A 17,145-nucleotide genomic window follows, 5' to 3' on the forward strand; every position below is an offset into this window, starting at 1 on the left:
GCATTTTTTGTTTGTTTGTTTTTGTCATTTATAACCAGTGGTGGTTCTAGTTTAAATGGCACCTTGGGCGAAACCACTTCAAACATCCCCCTTTCCCAATCCCCCATCCCCCAAGAAATAAAGACACTATGTGGTTGACTTTATATATATTTAAAATATTTAAATATATATTTTAACTATATACATTTAAAATAATTATAAAAAATACATTTAAATATATTTATTTATTTTCAATAAATATAACAATTTGTTTATTATTATTATTATTATTATTATTATTATTATTATTATTATTATACAACTATTATTCTAAATAACATAAAAATAACATAAATCAATCCTAAATGTAAGTGAAAAACAGTGTAAAGACACAACTGGAGTAATATTCCAAGACTTTTGCATGAATAATAATTATAACAGTCGACTCATGGCCGAGAATTAATATTATTGACATGTGTCAATTTATTTTCACAGCGTTGTTTCGGTAGCACATAAAGAATAACAAACTTGCGTGTGCAAAAGATGCCAAATTTGAATGGCCCCTAACCTCTTTATGCTTGGATAACCGCTCTATACACTTGCATAAAGCAAATCTTATCGAATCTTATTTTTCCCATGCCGCCCCCAGCAAGATGCTGCCCTGTGCGATCGTCCATATTGCCCTTGCCTAAATCCGCTACTGTTTATAATTAGTTAGTATAATTAGTTAAATTAGTTAGTGTATAATTAAATATATATCAGGTTTTAGTTTCAGCAATTTTAACACTTTAAACAAGAGTTTAGTGGTTGATTTTACAGTTTTAATTTATACTCGTTTTGTCTTGTGTTGTTTCGTGTCGTGTCTTGTTTTGTTTTGTTTCATTTAGTTTCATTTTGTTTTGTTTCATTTTGTTATTTGTTAATTTCATGTCGTCTTATGTTTTGCTTTGCTTTGCTTTGCTTTGCTTTGTTTTTTTTTGTTTTGCTTTGCTTTGATTTTTTTTGTTTTTGCTTTGCTTTGTTTTTTTTGTTTTGCTTTGCTTTGCTTTGCTTCATTTCTTTTCGTCTCATGTTGTATCTTGTTTAATTTTGTTTTTTTTTTTGTTTTTTGTTTCGTTTCATTTTGTGTTTTGTTTCATGTCGTGTCATCTCGTCTCATCTTGTTTTGTGTTGTTTTCTTTCGTGTCGTGTTTTATTTTGTTTTGTGTTTCATTTGTTTTGTTTTGTGTCTTGTTTGTTTTGTTTCATTTTGTTTCATTGTCTCATCTCGTCTCATCTCATGTGTTGTGTTGTCTCATCTCATGTCGTGTCGTGTCTTGTTTTGGTTTGTCTTGTTTTGTTTCAGGTAGTTTTTTTTTCCTTCGTTTTGTTTTCCTGTTAAAAATGGCTGACCTGGTTGTCAATAAATTTTATAGAAATTTTGTATTTGCAGTAAAATATTTAATATAAACATACGTTTTAAATAAATGCATAACATTAATTTTGTATTTAAATTCCAATGTATATAATATAGATCTATGGTTTAATTCAGCTTTGTTTCAGTTACCTTTATTAAAATTAAACAATACTAATTTAGGTTTCAGTTCTTAGTTAAAATTAACAACTCACCCTCTGATCTGCTGAGATGTGCCATTTTTATGCGTCAACATGGAGAAAATCGCAATTAATCATTTATTATGTCAGACTTTTCCCCCCACTAAAACTATAGTACTGCGTCAGAATATGTGGAATACAAGGCCACATGATCACCATTTATTTGTATTAACATTACGAAAAACAACATGAACTTTCTGTTAAATGCAGAGCGTGAGAGCAGAATATGTTTTTTAGCACAGGATTTTTTTATGACACACAGCACCATATTATTTTTGCACACTAAGAGAGGCCTAATCCTGAGCACAACTGTACTGTGTGTATGCTGAGGTTCAGGATGTGTGTTTACTCGCTCTAATAAATTGTCAGGGCTATGATTAATGTTGGACTTCTGTGAGGTGAAAGCTTCAGTACACACACTCACACATACACACACACACACACACACACACACTTGACAGTTTGACGTAGAATTAAATGACTGATATCAGTCCTCCATGTAGAGTGTGTGTGTGTGTGTGTGTGTGTGTGTGTGTGTGTGTGTGTGTGTGTGTGTGTGTGTATGTGTGTGTGTGTGTGTGTGTGTATGTGTGTGTGTGTGTGTGTGTGTGTGTGTGTGTGATTGATCTTTGTAGTAAGGTAAGTATCTGTACGCTTCTGGATTTCAGATTCAGTCAACTGGAAAATGAGAAACCTCTACATCCCTGCTCCATTAGAAACATGATATCCCTGTAGACACACACAGACACCATTAAAAATCCCATATCCCATGGTGTCCATTTCTCTCGGCCGATGTGCTCCAGTTCACACCTGATCATTCAGATTAACAGTATGTGTGTGTTTATGCTGGTGCATTATTAATGTGATCAATGCCTTTGAATCAACATATTAGTCATTATTTATCAATATTAACACTCATGATGAGGTTGTAGAATCAGCCGTAGAGCATCTGACGACACTATCAGATGCCAAATTGAACAAGAAATAGGACTAATAGATTCACAGTGTACTATTGAAAACGATAATTGTGATGTTTAAATGTATGCCTAATCTCAGATGGACTGACAGTTATAAATCATTTAAGTATTGGTGTCTGAGATGCAGCAAGTCCAGTCAACATATGTGATTTTGTAAAAGATTCAGTTCAGTGTGTGAAAATAATCCAAAATTATTTTATTAAAGTATTAGAATTACCATAATTTATCCATAATCTACAGAAGAAGAAAAAAATAGTAGTTATTATTTACATAGAAAACAACAATATGCTAATAAAAAGCCTTCAGTGTTTCCATTTAAATTAACAGACCCCTTTTAGAGAGATTATATTAAAGACATATAGTCTCAGATAAGACAATAGAGTCAGATGGAGCAGATTGAGTTTATGGGACCTGATTAAACATTGTTTACGTCTCTCAGGTACATTAAAAATAAAAACAGGCCATCACTCAGAAACGTGTGCACACACACTAAAACACAATTGGCCACTTTGCCTACAAAAAGGGTGTAAACTCACTTTAACTTGGAACTTTTACGTTCAATTTTTAGAATTATTTTTATATTTAAATTTAATTGTATATACATTACTGGAAGAAAATAAATAAAGAGGATGGTTGGTTTGGGGGTGGGGTTAGGTGCCACGCCTCCTTTTTAAAATCGTACAATTTCGTACGACTGAACTCGTACGAATTCGTACGAATTACCCACTAAACTGAAAAAACGTAAAATACTTACGTTTTCTCGTGAGATCAAGCTATCCACATATTATATCTATATATCCACGTTTTGGTGTTTTGTGACCATTTAACATGTATTTAACTGCAAACACCAAATGGTGTGTCTCATCTTAGATCATTAATTGTGCAATGATAAAATAAGTGATTGGATCCTGCATTGTGTATCTCCATTCTCTTCATTGATCATGGCGTTTGTGCTCTAATAGCATTATTGAACTGCTGTCCTGTGGTCTAATGCGTGCTCCTGTTTTGTCTGTGTTCTGCTCAGGTACGGCTGCTCAGGGGAGCCCCCTGCTGGCCTCATTACCAATGCAGGGTCGTCCACTGCAGACACCACTGGACCTCAAACACTTCCTGCCCTTCCGGCTCAGCGGATCCTCACCGCTCAGCCTCTTCCCAAACTTCAACAACGTGAGTTCATCATCCACACCTCCAAAAAACCCTCCCACAAGTGTCCACAGTTTACTCGGGACATGTTTTTTTAAAGTCATTGTTGGGTCCCAAATGTCAGCTCTAAATGTCAAGGAGGGACTCAGAAGGCTGCAGGGTGTTTTTAAAAGTGCAGAATCTTCGCTAAACAGAGGCGTATTGTGTTAGATAGTAATTTTAGATTGAAGAGTCGAGCAGCAGCTCAAGATTAGGATCTAGATTTAGTTTCAGACTCTCTGTGCTGTTTTTGGAGGCGGTGAGCATGTAACAGGGTTTTCTTTCTTTCTGATATCTGTATTCTGGACACATGCATGCTTGTTTGTGTGGTTTATGAGGACTTTTTCCATAGGTGTATAGTATCTTTTTACTGTAAAACCACTTATATGGCCTAACACCTAACCATAAACCCAAACCTCACAGGAAACCTGTGGCAATTTTTGAATGTCAAAAGACTTTCTTTGGCTTAGTCCCTTAATTCATCAGGGGTTGCCACAGCGAAATCAATCGGCAACTTATCCAGCACATGTTTTAAACAGTGGATGCCCTTCCAGTCGCAACCCAGTACTGGGAAACATTCATACACTCTCACTTTCACACACATACACTACAACCAATTTAGTTTATTCAATTCACCTATAGCGCATGTCTTTGGACTGTGGGGGAAACCGGACCACGCTGACACCGTGTCGCCCGTTATACAATTTTGTGTCCTCTTAAACTGCATCAACTTGCATCAACACACAAAAACACACATTTATAAATGGTTTGAGGATGCTCCATAGGTATAATTATAGTGTAAACAACCTGGTCTTACCCTACACCTACACCTAATCCTCACAGCAAACCTGTGGCAAACTTTAAATGCCAATAGACCCTGTTAGTTATACTTTTTAAGTGTTTTGAATTATGAGGATACACAGCATGACCTCATAAACCGTAACAGTATAACACTTCATTAACAATATGACACCTAGAATAAGTTGTCTTTGTAAACCACATAAACAAGTACACACACACACTTTATATGTAATGTTTTGAAGTACACTGTTAGTGGACTCAGAATAATATAGACACCAAGGGCACACTTTGACTCATACAGTATATGCATTTGCTAATATATGGGCAGGTGCTGGTGTCCTTTCTTATCAGATCTGTGTGCGTGTGAGTGTGTGCGTGTGTGCGCGTGTGTGTGTGTGCGTGCGCTAGAGTGATAAATGCACCTGTCTCTTCAGTAAAGTAGCTGTCAGTGACCTCTCTCCTCTCTTATCCTCCACTGCTTCCCTGCGCTTTCCTTACTGCTCCTCTCTTCTCCTTTCATTTTCTGCTCTTCTCTTCATATGTTCTACTCTTGTTTCTGTTCTGTTCTCTATTCTATTCTATTCTTTTCTGTTCTCTTCTGTTCTGTTCTTGTATTTTCTCTGTTCTATTTTCTATTCTATTCTACTCTACTACTGTATATTCTGTTCTGTTCTATTCTATTCTACTCTACTCTGTCTTCTATTCTCTTGTCTATTATTCTCTTTTTAGTTCTATTCTATTCTACTCTTTTCTACTCTCGTCTTCTATTCTCTTTTCTTTTCTGTTCTATTCTATTCCCCTCCCTTTTATTCTCGTCTGTTCTTTTGTCCTCTCCTTTCTTCTATTCTTTTCCTTTTCATCTCTTCTCTTCTTATATTTTCTGCTCTTGTTTCTCTCTCTTTTCTATTGTATTCTACTCTACCCTGTTATCTTCAATTCTCTTTTGTTCTATTTTACTCTGTTACCTTCTATTCTATTCTCTTCTGTTCTCTTCATTTCTTTTCTATTCTTTTTTATACTATAATCTTCTCTTATAATCTCCTTTCATATTATATTATCTTCTCCTTTTCTTTTCCTCTTTTCCTCTTCTGTTCTCTTTTTTCTATTCTATTCTATTCTACTATACTGTACTCTACTCTACTATCTTCTCTTCTCTCTTTTGCTCTGTTCTTTTCTACTCCACTCTTCTCTTTTCTCATCTCCTCTCCTCTTCTCTTTTCTTTGCTTTTCTCCTCTTCTCTCCTCTCCTCTTCTCTTTTCTCCTCTCCTCTCCTCTCCTCTCCTCTTCTCTCCTCTCATCTTCTCTTTTTTCCTCTCCTCTACTCTCCTCTTCTCTTCTCTTCTCTTTTCTTCTCTCATTTCCTCTTCTCAATGCAAAAATTGTTTTATTGGCATGACAAATGTTGCAAATGTATTGCCAAAGCATTTATGAAGTTTACATTAAAAAGAACATGCATATAAATAATAATAATGCATAGTAATCACAGTAGATAGTAGTCGTAGAAGTAAAAATAAAATAAATATATAAATAAATAAATCAATAAAATAATAATAATAATTATAATAAATAAATAATAATAATAATAATAATAATTAAATAAAAATACAAATTAATCAGAATAAACTGTACATTTAACAATGAATATTTATAGATAAAACAGTAATAATTAGTAATAATCAGTATATGTATAATGATTCATTTATAATAATCTAAATGTGTTCTTTTCTACTCTTCTCTTGCTCAGATTTTTCCTATTTACTCTTTGTTACTGATCTTCTGTTATGTCCTTGTCTCTTCTCTTTTCATTTCATGATGTGTCGGCCTGGATTTGTCTCTTATCTCATCCCTTCTCACCTTGTTGGCTTTGTTACTTCTCGTGTCCTCTTGTCTGTCTATCCTCAACAGTAATCATCAGCAGTTTTCATGACCCATGATGGTGTCTTAAAGTGATAGTTCACTTTCAAAACTGAAAATGTCATCATTTACACACCATTCACTTGTTCCAAACCTGTTTGAGTTTCACAAAAGAAGATATTTAGAAAAATGCTGAAAACCTGAAACCATTGACTTCCATAGTGTTTTCCTACCATGGAAGTCAATGGTTACAGGCTTTCAAGGTTTTTTTTTTGTTTTTTTTTTACCTATTATTATTTTTATTATTATCTTTATTTTATTTCATTGTCAACACATGAAAGCAAATTTCTTGTCCATTCTTATCTTGCCTCTTTTCTTCTTTATTGCTCCTCATCTAGTCTTTTCTCACCTCTCTTGATTTTACTTCATTGCTTCTCATCACATTTTTACTCGTTTTCAGCTTTTCTGTCTCTCCTCATTTCTGCTTTTCCATTTCTTAACACTTCTCTTGATTGTATTGCTTAACCTTTATTGATTGGATCAGCCATTAATGATTTTCTGTTCACTGTTTGCTGTCTCATTTCTTCTCTCTTTTCTGCTTTACTTCTAGCTTTTCTTGACTTTCAGTGTTTCGATTTTAACTCATCTCATCTTGTTTCATCTCATCTTGTTTTTTTGTTTTTTTAACGCTTGTCTTTTTTATTTTACTGCTCTATCTCTAAAAATATTGTTTAGATGAAACAAAAAAAATAGTGCAACAGTTTTCATCAATTTATTTAACTTATTATTAAGCGTTTGCAGATCACTGGAGAACTACACACATGCCACCACTTGAACTCCAACTACAAAGTTGCATTGCGCAAATCAACTCTTGCTACAGTTGTCAACAATTCTGAAACTCTCACACACACACACACACAGCTGAAACAAATGTTCAATGACTACCTAGACTATAAACAAAGCACACACGCACACTTCTGGCTGAGTCTTGTCTGTAACACCATGAAGCACATCCTTGTCTAGTCTTTCCGAGTTTGATCCTAGCCTTGTTGTCTCGTTATTGATTCTTCGCTGCCTATACTGACCATTCACTTGTTTTTGACTATGATCCTGGCTTACTCTTTTTCACAACTGGGTATCAAAAAAACAAGGGAAAGATCCAAGTGCAGCAAAACATTTATTGTCAAACAATGAAGATCCAAAAAATGACAAGGGGACAGGCAAGGTACCAAAATCGCTGAAAAAGTGAAGTGCAAAAATTAAGCACAAGAGTGAATCAAACAAAAACTAAACAGGAATCCAAACATAGTCATGATACTAAACAAAGTGAACAAACAAACAAACCAAACACGATAACCCGGACCACAAATAAAGCAGGACAGAACTAAACAGAACATTGCAAATCCAAAGGCAAACTAAACACAACAGGACTTATAAAGATAGAACTAATTAGACACACAACGAGGAACAGCTGGAAACAAGGAGTAATCACATGACTAGGATACAAAAACCAAAACAAGAGCTGGTGCGCTTGAAGACTACCAGAGGGCACTACAGCAGGTGTGACACCTTTATGCTCCTGTTTGCCACCTTTTTGACTGTTGCTTGCCTGACTACTCTTATTAATAAACTGCATGTGGATCCTCAACTCCGTTGTCAACATCCCTATGTTACAACTACTGTGATATGCACATACCTGTCAACATTGGGATGTGAAAATAAGGAATATGCCCACCATAATGAGGGATTCCCCCCTTCCCCACCCCTTTTAAAAAAATCCCCTAAATATGTTAATCTGGAGCTGTTTCATTGTAAATAAACAGTTAAACTGTCAGTAATATGTTTTATTATTATTATTTACAAAAGGAAAAATAAATAGTATACGTTAGCAGCAAATACATTAGCAAACAGTTCAGCTTATAAAATAAAAAGCTATTATAATGAAATAGAATCAAGCTATCAAATCTCATTAGCTGATTCTTTACTGTATAACTTACACATTCTGATTAAAGAGCAACGAATGAATGTCTTATTTATTTAGATTTTTTTCATTTGATTACATTAAATAACAGATGTCACTTTAAAAATGCACAGATCTAACGTTATAATAAAAGTATTTGATTGCTTTCCTAACTTTTTATGCTATTTTAGGACGAAATTAGTTGTGTTTAAAAAAAAACCCACCAAGATCGACATCTTTAGATATTATTATTATTAATTATGTGTATATGTCTGTTTAAACACACACCTAAGTCCCAGACTTTCGCTTCAAATCGCGTGTACAGAATCCGTTTGGGAAACAGCATCTATTTATCACTATAGAGTGCGTCAGCTGACAGTCATGCACCGCTATATGACTGTTTTGAGGATTGCATACGAAGAGGAGACCTGCACCTGTAATAAAAAGGAAAGGGAATTGCGCCGTTTTTATATTTATTTCAAAGTGTTTTCATGCCTTAACAAACCGAAAGCACAAAACAGATTCACATTTAAGAGCAAGGGGTGATCCCTGGTGGTTCGGCGGTACAGGTTGTGTATAGGGAGGCTCGGCTCTTTAATGTTTATTTGCCACCCTTCAGAGAAAGACTGGATTTACGGGAGAAATACGGGAAAATACCTTTACGGGATGATAGCGGGATAGAACTGTAAAATACGGGAGAATCTAGGAATATTAGAAATTTGCGGTATTCTACGGTAATTAAGTACTGCTACTGTAGTTTAAGATTAAAAAAACGAGACAGTTTAAAAATTAGTCACTTGTTTGAAATTCAGTTGAATTCAAAAGAAAGCTCTAAAAATTTAGGACTGCTTGTGTGAAATTGAAATAAATGACGGTAAAGTACTGTAAACATTGTGATACTGTAAAATTAAAATGTGATAGGCATTTTACCTTAAAAAGAAGTATATTTTACTATAAAATGAAATTGCGGTAGTGCCCTGCTACTGTAAAACACATTTACTGGTAAGTTACCATAAAAAGGCAGTTTCGGTAACAGTGCTGCCAGTAAGTTACCGCAGTAATACAATAGGATGTCTAACAGTTTGTATTAATTAATGCAATTCTTATTCTCATCTCCTTTTTGTCTCTGGTTTTGCTTCCTATCTCATCTCATCCTTTCTCTTCTAGTCTCCTTTCTTGCTTCTCTTCTCTTCATATTACTGCTCTGCCTCTCATCTCTTCTCCTCCTTTTTGTTGTCATCTCTCATCTCCCTCGTTCCTGCAATAGTATCATGCTCATCTCCGGACCCTCTCCCATACTCACGGTCAACAATAGGTGACTTGATAAGACATACACTCACTGACACACAGACACATACACACACGCATTGACCTGGCAGCGTCCCAGACGGTCAAGGATGACTGCAGATGAACAACTACAACGTTCTTAAGGCTCAAAAAACAAATAGACGCGTGACCAGCTGCAGAATCTGGAGCTATGTTTCCAGTCACCTATTTTGTTTATGCACACTTTGGAGTATTGCAATAAAAAAGCGCTGGATGGAAACAGCAGGATGCACTGCACTGTAAAGTGGAAAAGAGTTAAAAGAGTTATGTCTTTCCAACTTAATTTATTGCACTTTTGTTAATAAAATATGTTGAAAAGACTTGATTATTTTAGATGTAACAAGTTAAAGTAATTTAAATTGATCCATTTTTTTTTCAGTGAAAAAAGCAAAAATGTGCTAAAATCATGCGCAGAATTGAGTTACAAATAATCAAATAACTGTAGTAGAATAGTTTTCTTAGAAATTGTACTTTAAGTAGTTTACATCGTGTTTTTTAGACTACATTTTAGTGCTGTAAAGTAGTACTTGTACTGCGCTATTTTCCTTCAACCAGCAGTCACTACTTTATTATTTTTTTTTGTTTGTTTGTTTGTTTGTTTGTTTTTTGTCTACTATGATTGGCTTTGTACACTAAAAAAATATGTTTATTGCATTTACTCATTTTGTAAGATGAGTGGTTGCAAACAATTTAAACAAACAAATATAATTTAATAAAGTTCAGCTTACTTTGTTTGTTTAAATTCAGCCCAAATAAATTGTTTACTACCACTCAGCTTAAAAATATTTTATAAATTCAATGAATCTTTTCAGTGTAAACAGTAAAATCAGAACACAATTTGAAAATACACAAATCCAATTTGTGAATTCAAAACACAATTCATAATAAACACATCCAATTCATAAGTTCACAACACGATTCGAAAATACACAAATCCAATTTGTAAATTCACAACACGATTAGAAAATACACAAATCCAATTCGTAAGTTTAAAACACAATTAATAAATACACAAATCCATTTGGTAAGTTCAAATTACAATTCATAAATTCAAAACACGATTTAAAAATACACAAATCCACTTCATAAATTCAAAACACGATTTAAAAATACACAAATCCACTTCATAAATTCAAAACACGATTTAAAAATACACAAATCCAATTCGTCAATTCAAAACATGACTAAAAAAACACACAATACAATTTGTAAATTCAAAACACAACCCAAAAATACATACATCCAGTTTGTAAATTTAAAACACCACTCAAAAATCAAATTCACAAGTTCAAAACACGATTCGTAAATTGACAAATCCAATTTGTGAATTCAAAACACAATTTGTAATATACACAAATCTAATTCGTAAGTTCAAAACATGACTCAAATCCAATTCATAAGTTCAAAACAATTAATAAATGCACAAATCCAATTCGTAAGTTCGAATTATTACAATTCATAAATACACAAATTCAATTCATAAATTCAAAAGACGATGTAAAATTACACAAATCCACAAAATTCAAAAATGACTCAAAAATACATAAATACAATTTGTCAATTCAAAAGACGATTCATGAATAAACAAATCCAATTTGTAAATTCAAAACACGATTTAAAAGTACATAAATCCAATTCGTAAGTTCAAAACACGACTCAAAAATATACAAATCCAATTCGTCAATTTAAAACACGACTCAAAAATACACATCCAATTTGTAAATTCAAAACATAAATAATTAATACACAAATCCAATTTGTAAATTCAAAACATAAATAATCAATACACAAATCCAATTTGTAAATTCAAAACACGACTCAAAAAACACACAAATCCAGTTTGTAAATTGAAAACACAATACAAAAATAAATCAAATTCATAAGTTCAAAACAGGATTCAAAAATACACAAATCAAATTCGTCAATTTAAAAGACGATTCGTAAATACACATCCAATTTGTATGTTCAAAACATGACTCAAAAATACACAAATCCAATTCACAAGTTCAAAACACGATAAAAAAAATTCACACATCCAATTCGTCAATTCAAAACACAATTCAAAACTACACATCCAATTTGCAAATTTAAAACACGATTCTTAAATACACAAATCCAGTTCGTAAGTTCAAAACGCGACTCAAAAAAACAAGTCTGGTTCGTAAGTTAAAAACACGATTCATAAATACACATCCAATTCGTAAGTTCAAAACACAATTCAAAAATACACAAATCCAATTTTCTAATTCACAATACGATTCAAAAATACACAAATCGAATTCGTCATTTCATAAGACGATTCGTAAATACACAAATCAGATTCGTAAATTCAAAACACGATTCAAAAATACACAAATCAAATTCGTTAATTCGAAATACGATTCAAAAATACAATTTTGTTATTTTGAGACTGATCTGGCTCCATGAACATACTCCTATTGTGATGTGATGTGGTGTGTGTGTTAGCATGGTGTCCGGATTATGGCTGTCTGATTTAGTGTGTTAGAGTCTGTTGATATTGAATTGATTTCAATAGAATTTATATTTAAATATTTTTAACTATATTTTTTTTCCTCAGATGGACCCGGTGCAGAAGGCAGTGATCAACCACACATTTGGCGTTCCTCAGTCCCTGAAGAAAAAACAGGTCATCTCATGCAATATCTGCCACCTGCGCTTCAACTCCACGGTTAGTGTGTAGTGTGTGTGTGCTTTACCCTCTGCAGTAGTGATGACAGATAGTAAACATCACCGTTGGATGGGTAAAAGCTGTTTCATCCCTTACAGCATTTAGCCTTTCTTTCTTTATCCTATTCTGTCTTCTTTCTTCCTTGCATGGTTGCTTGCTTTCTTTCTTGCATTCTTTCTGTTTTTCTTTCTTTCTTTCTTTCTTTCTTCTTTCATTCTTGCTCTTTCTTTCTTTTCTCGCTTTATTTCTTTTCTTACTTTCTTTCTTTCTTCCTTTTTTTGCTTTCTTTCTTTCTTTCTTTCTTTCTTTCTTTCTTTCGTTCCTTTTCTTTCTCCCTTTCCTTTCTTTCTTTCTTTCTTTCTTTCTTTCTTTCTTTCTTTCTTTCTTTCTTTCTTTCTTTCTTTCTTTTCTCTTTCTTTCTTTCTTTCTTTCTTTCTTTCTTCTTTCCTTTCTTGCTTTCTCTTTGTTTCTTTGTTTCTTTCTTTTCTTTCTTTCTTGCTTGATTTCTTTTCCTCTTTCTTTTCTTGCTTTATTTCTTTTTCTCCTTTCTTTCTTTCTTTCTTTCTTTCTTTCTTTCTTTCTTTCTTTCTTCCTTTCTTGCTTTCTCTTTGTTTCTTTCTTTCTTTCTTTTCTTTCTTTCTTGCTTGATTTCTTTACCTCTTTCTTTTCTTGCTTTATTTCTTTTGTTTGTTTCTTTCTTTCTTTCTTTCTTTCTTTCTTTCTTTCTTTCTTTCTTTCTTCCTTTTCTTGCTTTTTCTTTTCATCCTTTATTTCTTACTTTCTTTCTTTCTTGCTTGCTTGCTTTCTTTCATGCTTGCTTCTTTTTTTCTTGCACGCTTGCCTTCGCCTTTTTTTCATGCCTACTTTCTTGCTGTCTTTCATTCTTTCCTGTTTTCTGTCACAATTTTGTCTTTGCTCTTTTTATTTGTGACCCTGAATCACAAAACCTTATTTTTTAAGGCTTATTTTGTATGGGCATATTTTTAGCAATAGCCAATAATCTTTTTTGTTGCTGTTGTTGTTATGTCAAAAATAAATAGGAGATTTAGGTTAGATCATCATCATAATTAGGAGATCATGTTCCATGTAGATATTATGTAAATGCCCTACTATATATAGTTTTTGATTAGTATTGATTAGCAATATGCAACTTCATTTGAACAATTTTAAAGATTTTAAATTAATTTATTAATTAATTAATTTAAAAATTAAGATTAATTTTTATCTCAACCAAATATCGTCCTATCCTAACAAATACATCATTTGAAACATATTTATTTGGTTTATTCTTCCATATAATGTATAAACTTAATTATAAATTTGGCACTCATGACTTGTGGTCCAGGGTCACATTTTGTCTTTGATAGTGTGTTTTTTTATTTATTTTTTTTACCATTCCTCTAACATCTCTCTCTTTCTCCTTTTACACACACACACGCACACACATTTGACTAGTTAAATGGTACTTCCCATTGCCTTCTATTGTATTATTATCCTCATTATTATAATTACTGCAGACTAATTGTAACCCAATTACTATAAAGCAATAAAAGGTCTTACTGTATAATGAATAATACAGTATATCACAACCTTGAATCTATTATTGCTTGTATAAAATTGGTGCTACATCGTCAAAGACAGAACTTTTTCTTTAGAATTGTTAATTGTTTAACTTGTTTAACTAGAAATTTTAATTCTGTCATGTGTTATGTTGTTCTAAACCTGTATGCCTGTAACTTTTTTTTTACATTGAGCACAAAGTATTTTTGAAGTATCTTCATGCAATTATTGGTTATTACAGCTGCCAAACACCAAAATCCATCCTAAAAGTGCTTCATGTGACTCATATGACTATGCTTTGAGTCATTTAATAAGTGTGTAAAGAACTGACCAAAGTCATTCACTAGAAAAAAATTCTCACCTGCAGATGTGAAAACTCATTCTCGTTTGATTGCATTTCACATGAACCTTGTGCTTTATGGCCATAACATTTTGGAGGTTCATATTCAAGTTCATAACAAATAAAAGTCTGTTCCACAAGCCATTTTATAGTTTTACCAGGTGTTTATGCTCTAAAATGCTACTGTAATTTGTTTCAATTTAAACTCGGGTAAAACAACAACCGAATGTTGTGTTACATTTAAGCATTTTTAGAGTGTATGTATAGAGAGCAGAATAGGAAGGCAACATGTTAAATTGCAATGATTCAGCATTTTCACATGCATTAAAACCATTTTAAAGTAAATGCTTTGAGTTATTATTGCATTAATTGCATTCATATTGTGGGCTCATCTGCTTGCCTGTTTATAGTATGCATCATAAATACAGTTTACATAGAATTGATCTTATTAAACCACTGAATTAACCCAATTAGATCTAACTTTTTGGTGAAAATAAATCCCTAATGAATCCCCATATTTTTCCCCATATTTATTTATGATTTGAATTATGAGACCTTGATCTTTCCTTTCGTTTGATGTTGAAAAGTTGAAATAAATAAATTTTGTCGACATTTTTAATAGTTTGAAGTGCTTTTGTCACAATCACCAGCGATCCAGCCTGTGCAGATCGCTGAAGAACTATAAATCTGCCACTTTAATGAACTACAATGTCATCATGCACTTCACTTACACACCTGACACAGATCCCCCTTGATTGCAAACACACATAGCTGAAGCAGTTCAGGATTATTCCACATGCAGTTCAGTAAACAGATTAGCCAGGCAGGCAATGGTCAAGACAGGGGCGAACAAGCATTCAGGAAATCCAGAATCATAGTCAAGAAACAAACAAATGATCAGGACAGGCAGTGAAAACAATAAAACAAGGCAAAGGTCAAATAATTATAACAATAATGATTCCTTTATATAGCATTTATATGGCGCTTTTCTGGACACTCAAAGCTCTTTACACATTTTTGGGGGGAATCTCCTTATCCACCATCAGTGTGCAGCGTCCACCTGGATGACGCGACGGCAGTCATATTGCGCCAGACCGCACACCACACACCAGCTGATTGGTAGAGAGGAGACAGTGATGAAGCCAATTATGATATGGGTATGGTAAGGAGGCCATAATGGATAGAGGCCAGTAAGCAAATTTGGCCAGGATGCCAAGGTAAACCCCTACTCTTTTTCGATGGACATCCTATGACGATGGAAATCCTACAACCACAGAGAGTCGGGACCTCGGTTTAATGTCTCATCCGAAAGACTGCGCTCACTGAGCAGTATAGAGTCCCTGTCACTATACTGGGGCATTAGGACCCACACAGACCGCAGGTTGAGCACCCCCTGCTGGTCTCACTAACACCCCCTCTGGCAGCAACCTAGCTTTCCCATGTGGTCTCCCGTTTAGCTTCAGTGGGCGACCATGTGAGAGTTGCAGAGAGTTAGCTGCCAGCAAAACAAGGCAAGGCTAGACAACAGACAGCTTTGTAATGCTAATGCTAATGTTTGAAAGGTGAATATATATTCCAGATAATGAGTCCATGATGAGTTACCAGCTGTGTCAATGTCCGGATGACTGTCAGCTGTGGCAGGAGTGATTGGAGCAATGGTTTCTGGGATTTGTAGTTCATATAGTGGCAGAATTGTAGTATGGGTGATAATGCAGGTTTTCCAGCGATCTGCAAAGCATAGATTGCTGGTGATCCTGACAGCTACTGTATATTGTCTGAGTTGGTGTTGTAAAATCTAGTACAAAAACCTGGTAATAAACTGCCTGTACTTTTTCTGTCATTTTACAGACCTAATTCTGAGTATTTTATTTATTATATGATATATCGGGATGGATTTAGTGATGCACAGCTCCAGCCTTGAGGTGCAATGCACATAAAACTATTTATTTTGCTTTTGTTTTTCTTCTATCACTCTTTACTACATTTGACCTTAATGCTAAATATTAATTAAATGTAAAGCATCTTGTAAAACTTTTTAAATAGTTTGTTTTCTTAAAATGACTACTATTTTGAAACTTTCAACTTTTCAACTTTTAAAAATTTCACTTTTAAAACTAAATCTTTACCTGATTTGACCGCTTGACTGCTGCATTATTGAGGGTGGGGGACACATTTGTGCAGATGTAATACATTATTAAACTTATTTTTTAGACCCTCAATGTACAAAATATGATAGAAAATGATGTTATATATGATAATTTATAGGTATAATTTATACTTCTTGCAGCTGGAAAGGCACCTGCTGCGTAAAAAACATATTTTGGATAAGTTGGCGGTTCATTCCGCTGTGGCACCCCCAGATTAATAAAGAGATTAAGCTGAAAAGAAAATGAATGACTTTATACTTCTAGGTAGTTATTAGGGGACCCTTGTATTTCCTGGGGCCCTAAGCGGCCACTTACCTTGCTTATTAGTTTAATCCTCCCCTGATAATATATACTTTTAAACTACTAAAATGTCAGCAAAAGTCACTTTGTTAAACTGCAGAGTTCAATTTTCAACATCAAAAGCCGACAGAGCAGAGATCAAGCTCCCATAATGCAATTCATAACCATAAATAGACAGAAAAAAAACATGAATCACAAAATATGGAAACTTTTTCGGTGTATTTTTTGACAGTATTGAAACTAATAGAATCTTGACAATCTTTGTCCTCCAGAAAAGAAATCCACCTACACTGTATGTCTTATAACAATAGTTTAAAGGTTATTGTTCATCTTTTTATGATAATAAAACAGTTTTAATGATCAGAATCACCAGCCTGCCTCCATCCATCACAATGTGTGTTCTACAGCATCATAGAAGTTTAGAGTGCATCTTTTT

The 17,145-nt window shown here is 33.7% G+C and overlaps 1 protein-coding gene across 4 annotated transcripts in view; it reads left to right on the plus strand.

Moving 5' to 3' along the window:
• znf385c (zinc finger protein 385C) overlaps window positions 1-17,145 on the plus strand; it is a 201,773-nt gene that overhangs the window by 143,643 nt on the left and 40,985 nt on the right. For 3 of the 4 annotated variants that reach the window (XM_056453257.1, XM_056453258.1, XM_056453260.1), the window contains 2 exons: window positions 3,574-3,716; window positions 12,252-12,362. In XM_056453257.1, the coding sequence (XP_056309232.1) occupies window positions 3,574-3,716; window positions 12,252-12,362 (254 nt within the window). The remainder of the gene's footprint in view (window positions 1-3,573; window positions 3,717-12,251; window positions 12,363-17,145) is intronic. The other variant, XM_056453259.1, reaches the window with a different exon arrangement.

The sequence above is a fragment of the Danio aesculapii genome, chromosome 3 (genome assembly GCF_903798145.1).
Source record: "Danio aesculapii chromosome 3, fDanAes4.1, whole genome shotgun sequence".
NCBI classification, from domain to species: Eukaryota; Metazoa; Chordata; class Actinopteri; order Cypriniformes; family Danionidae; genus Danio; species Danio aesculapii.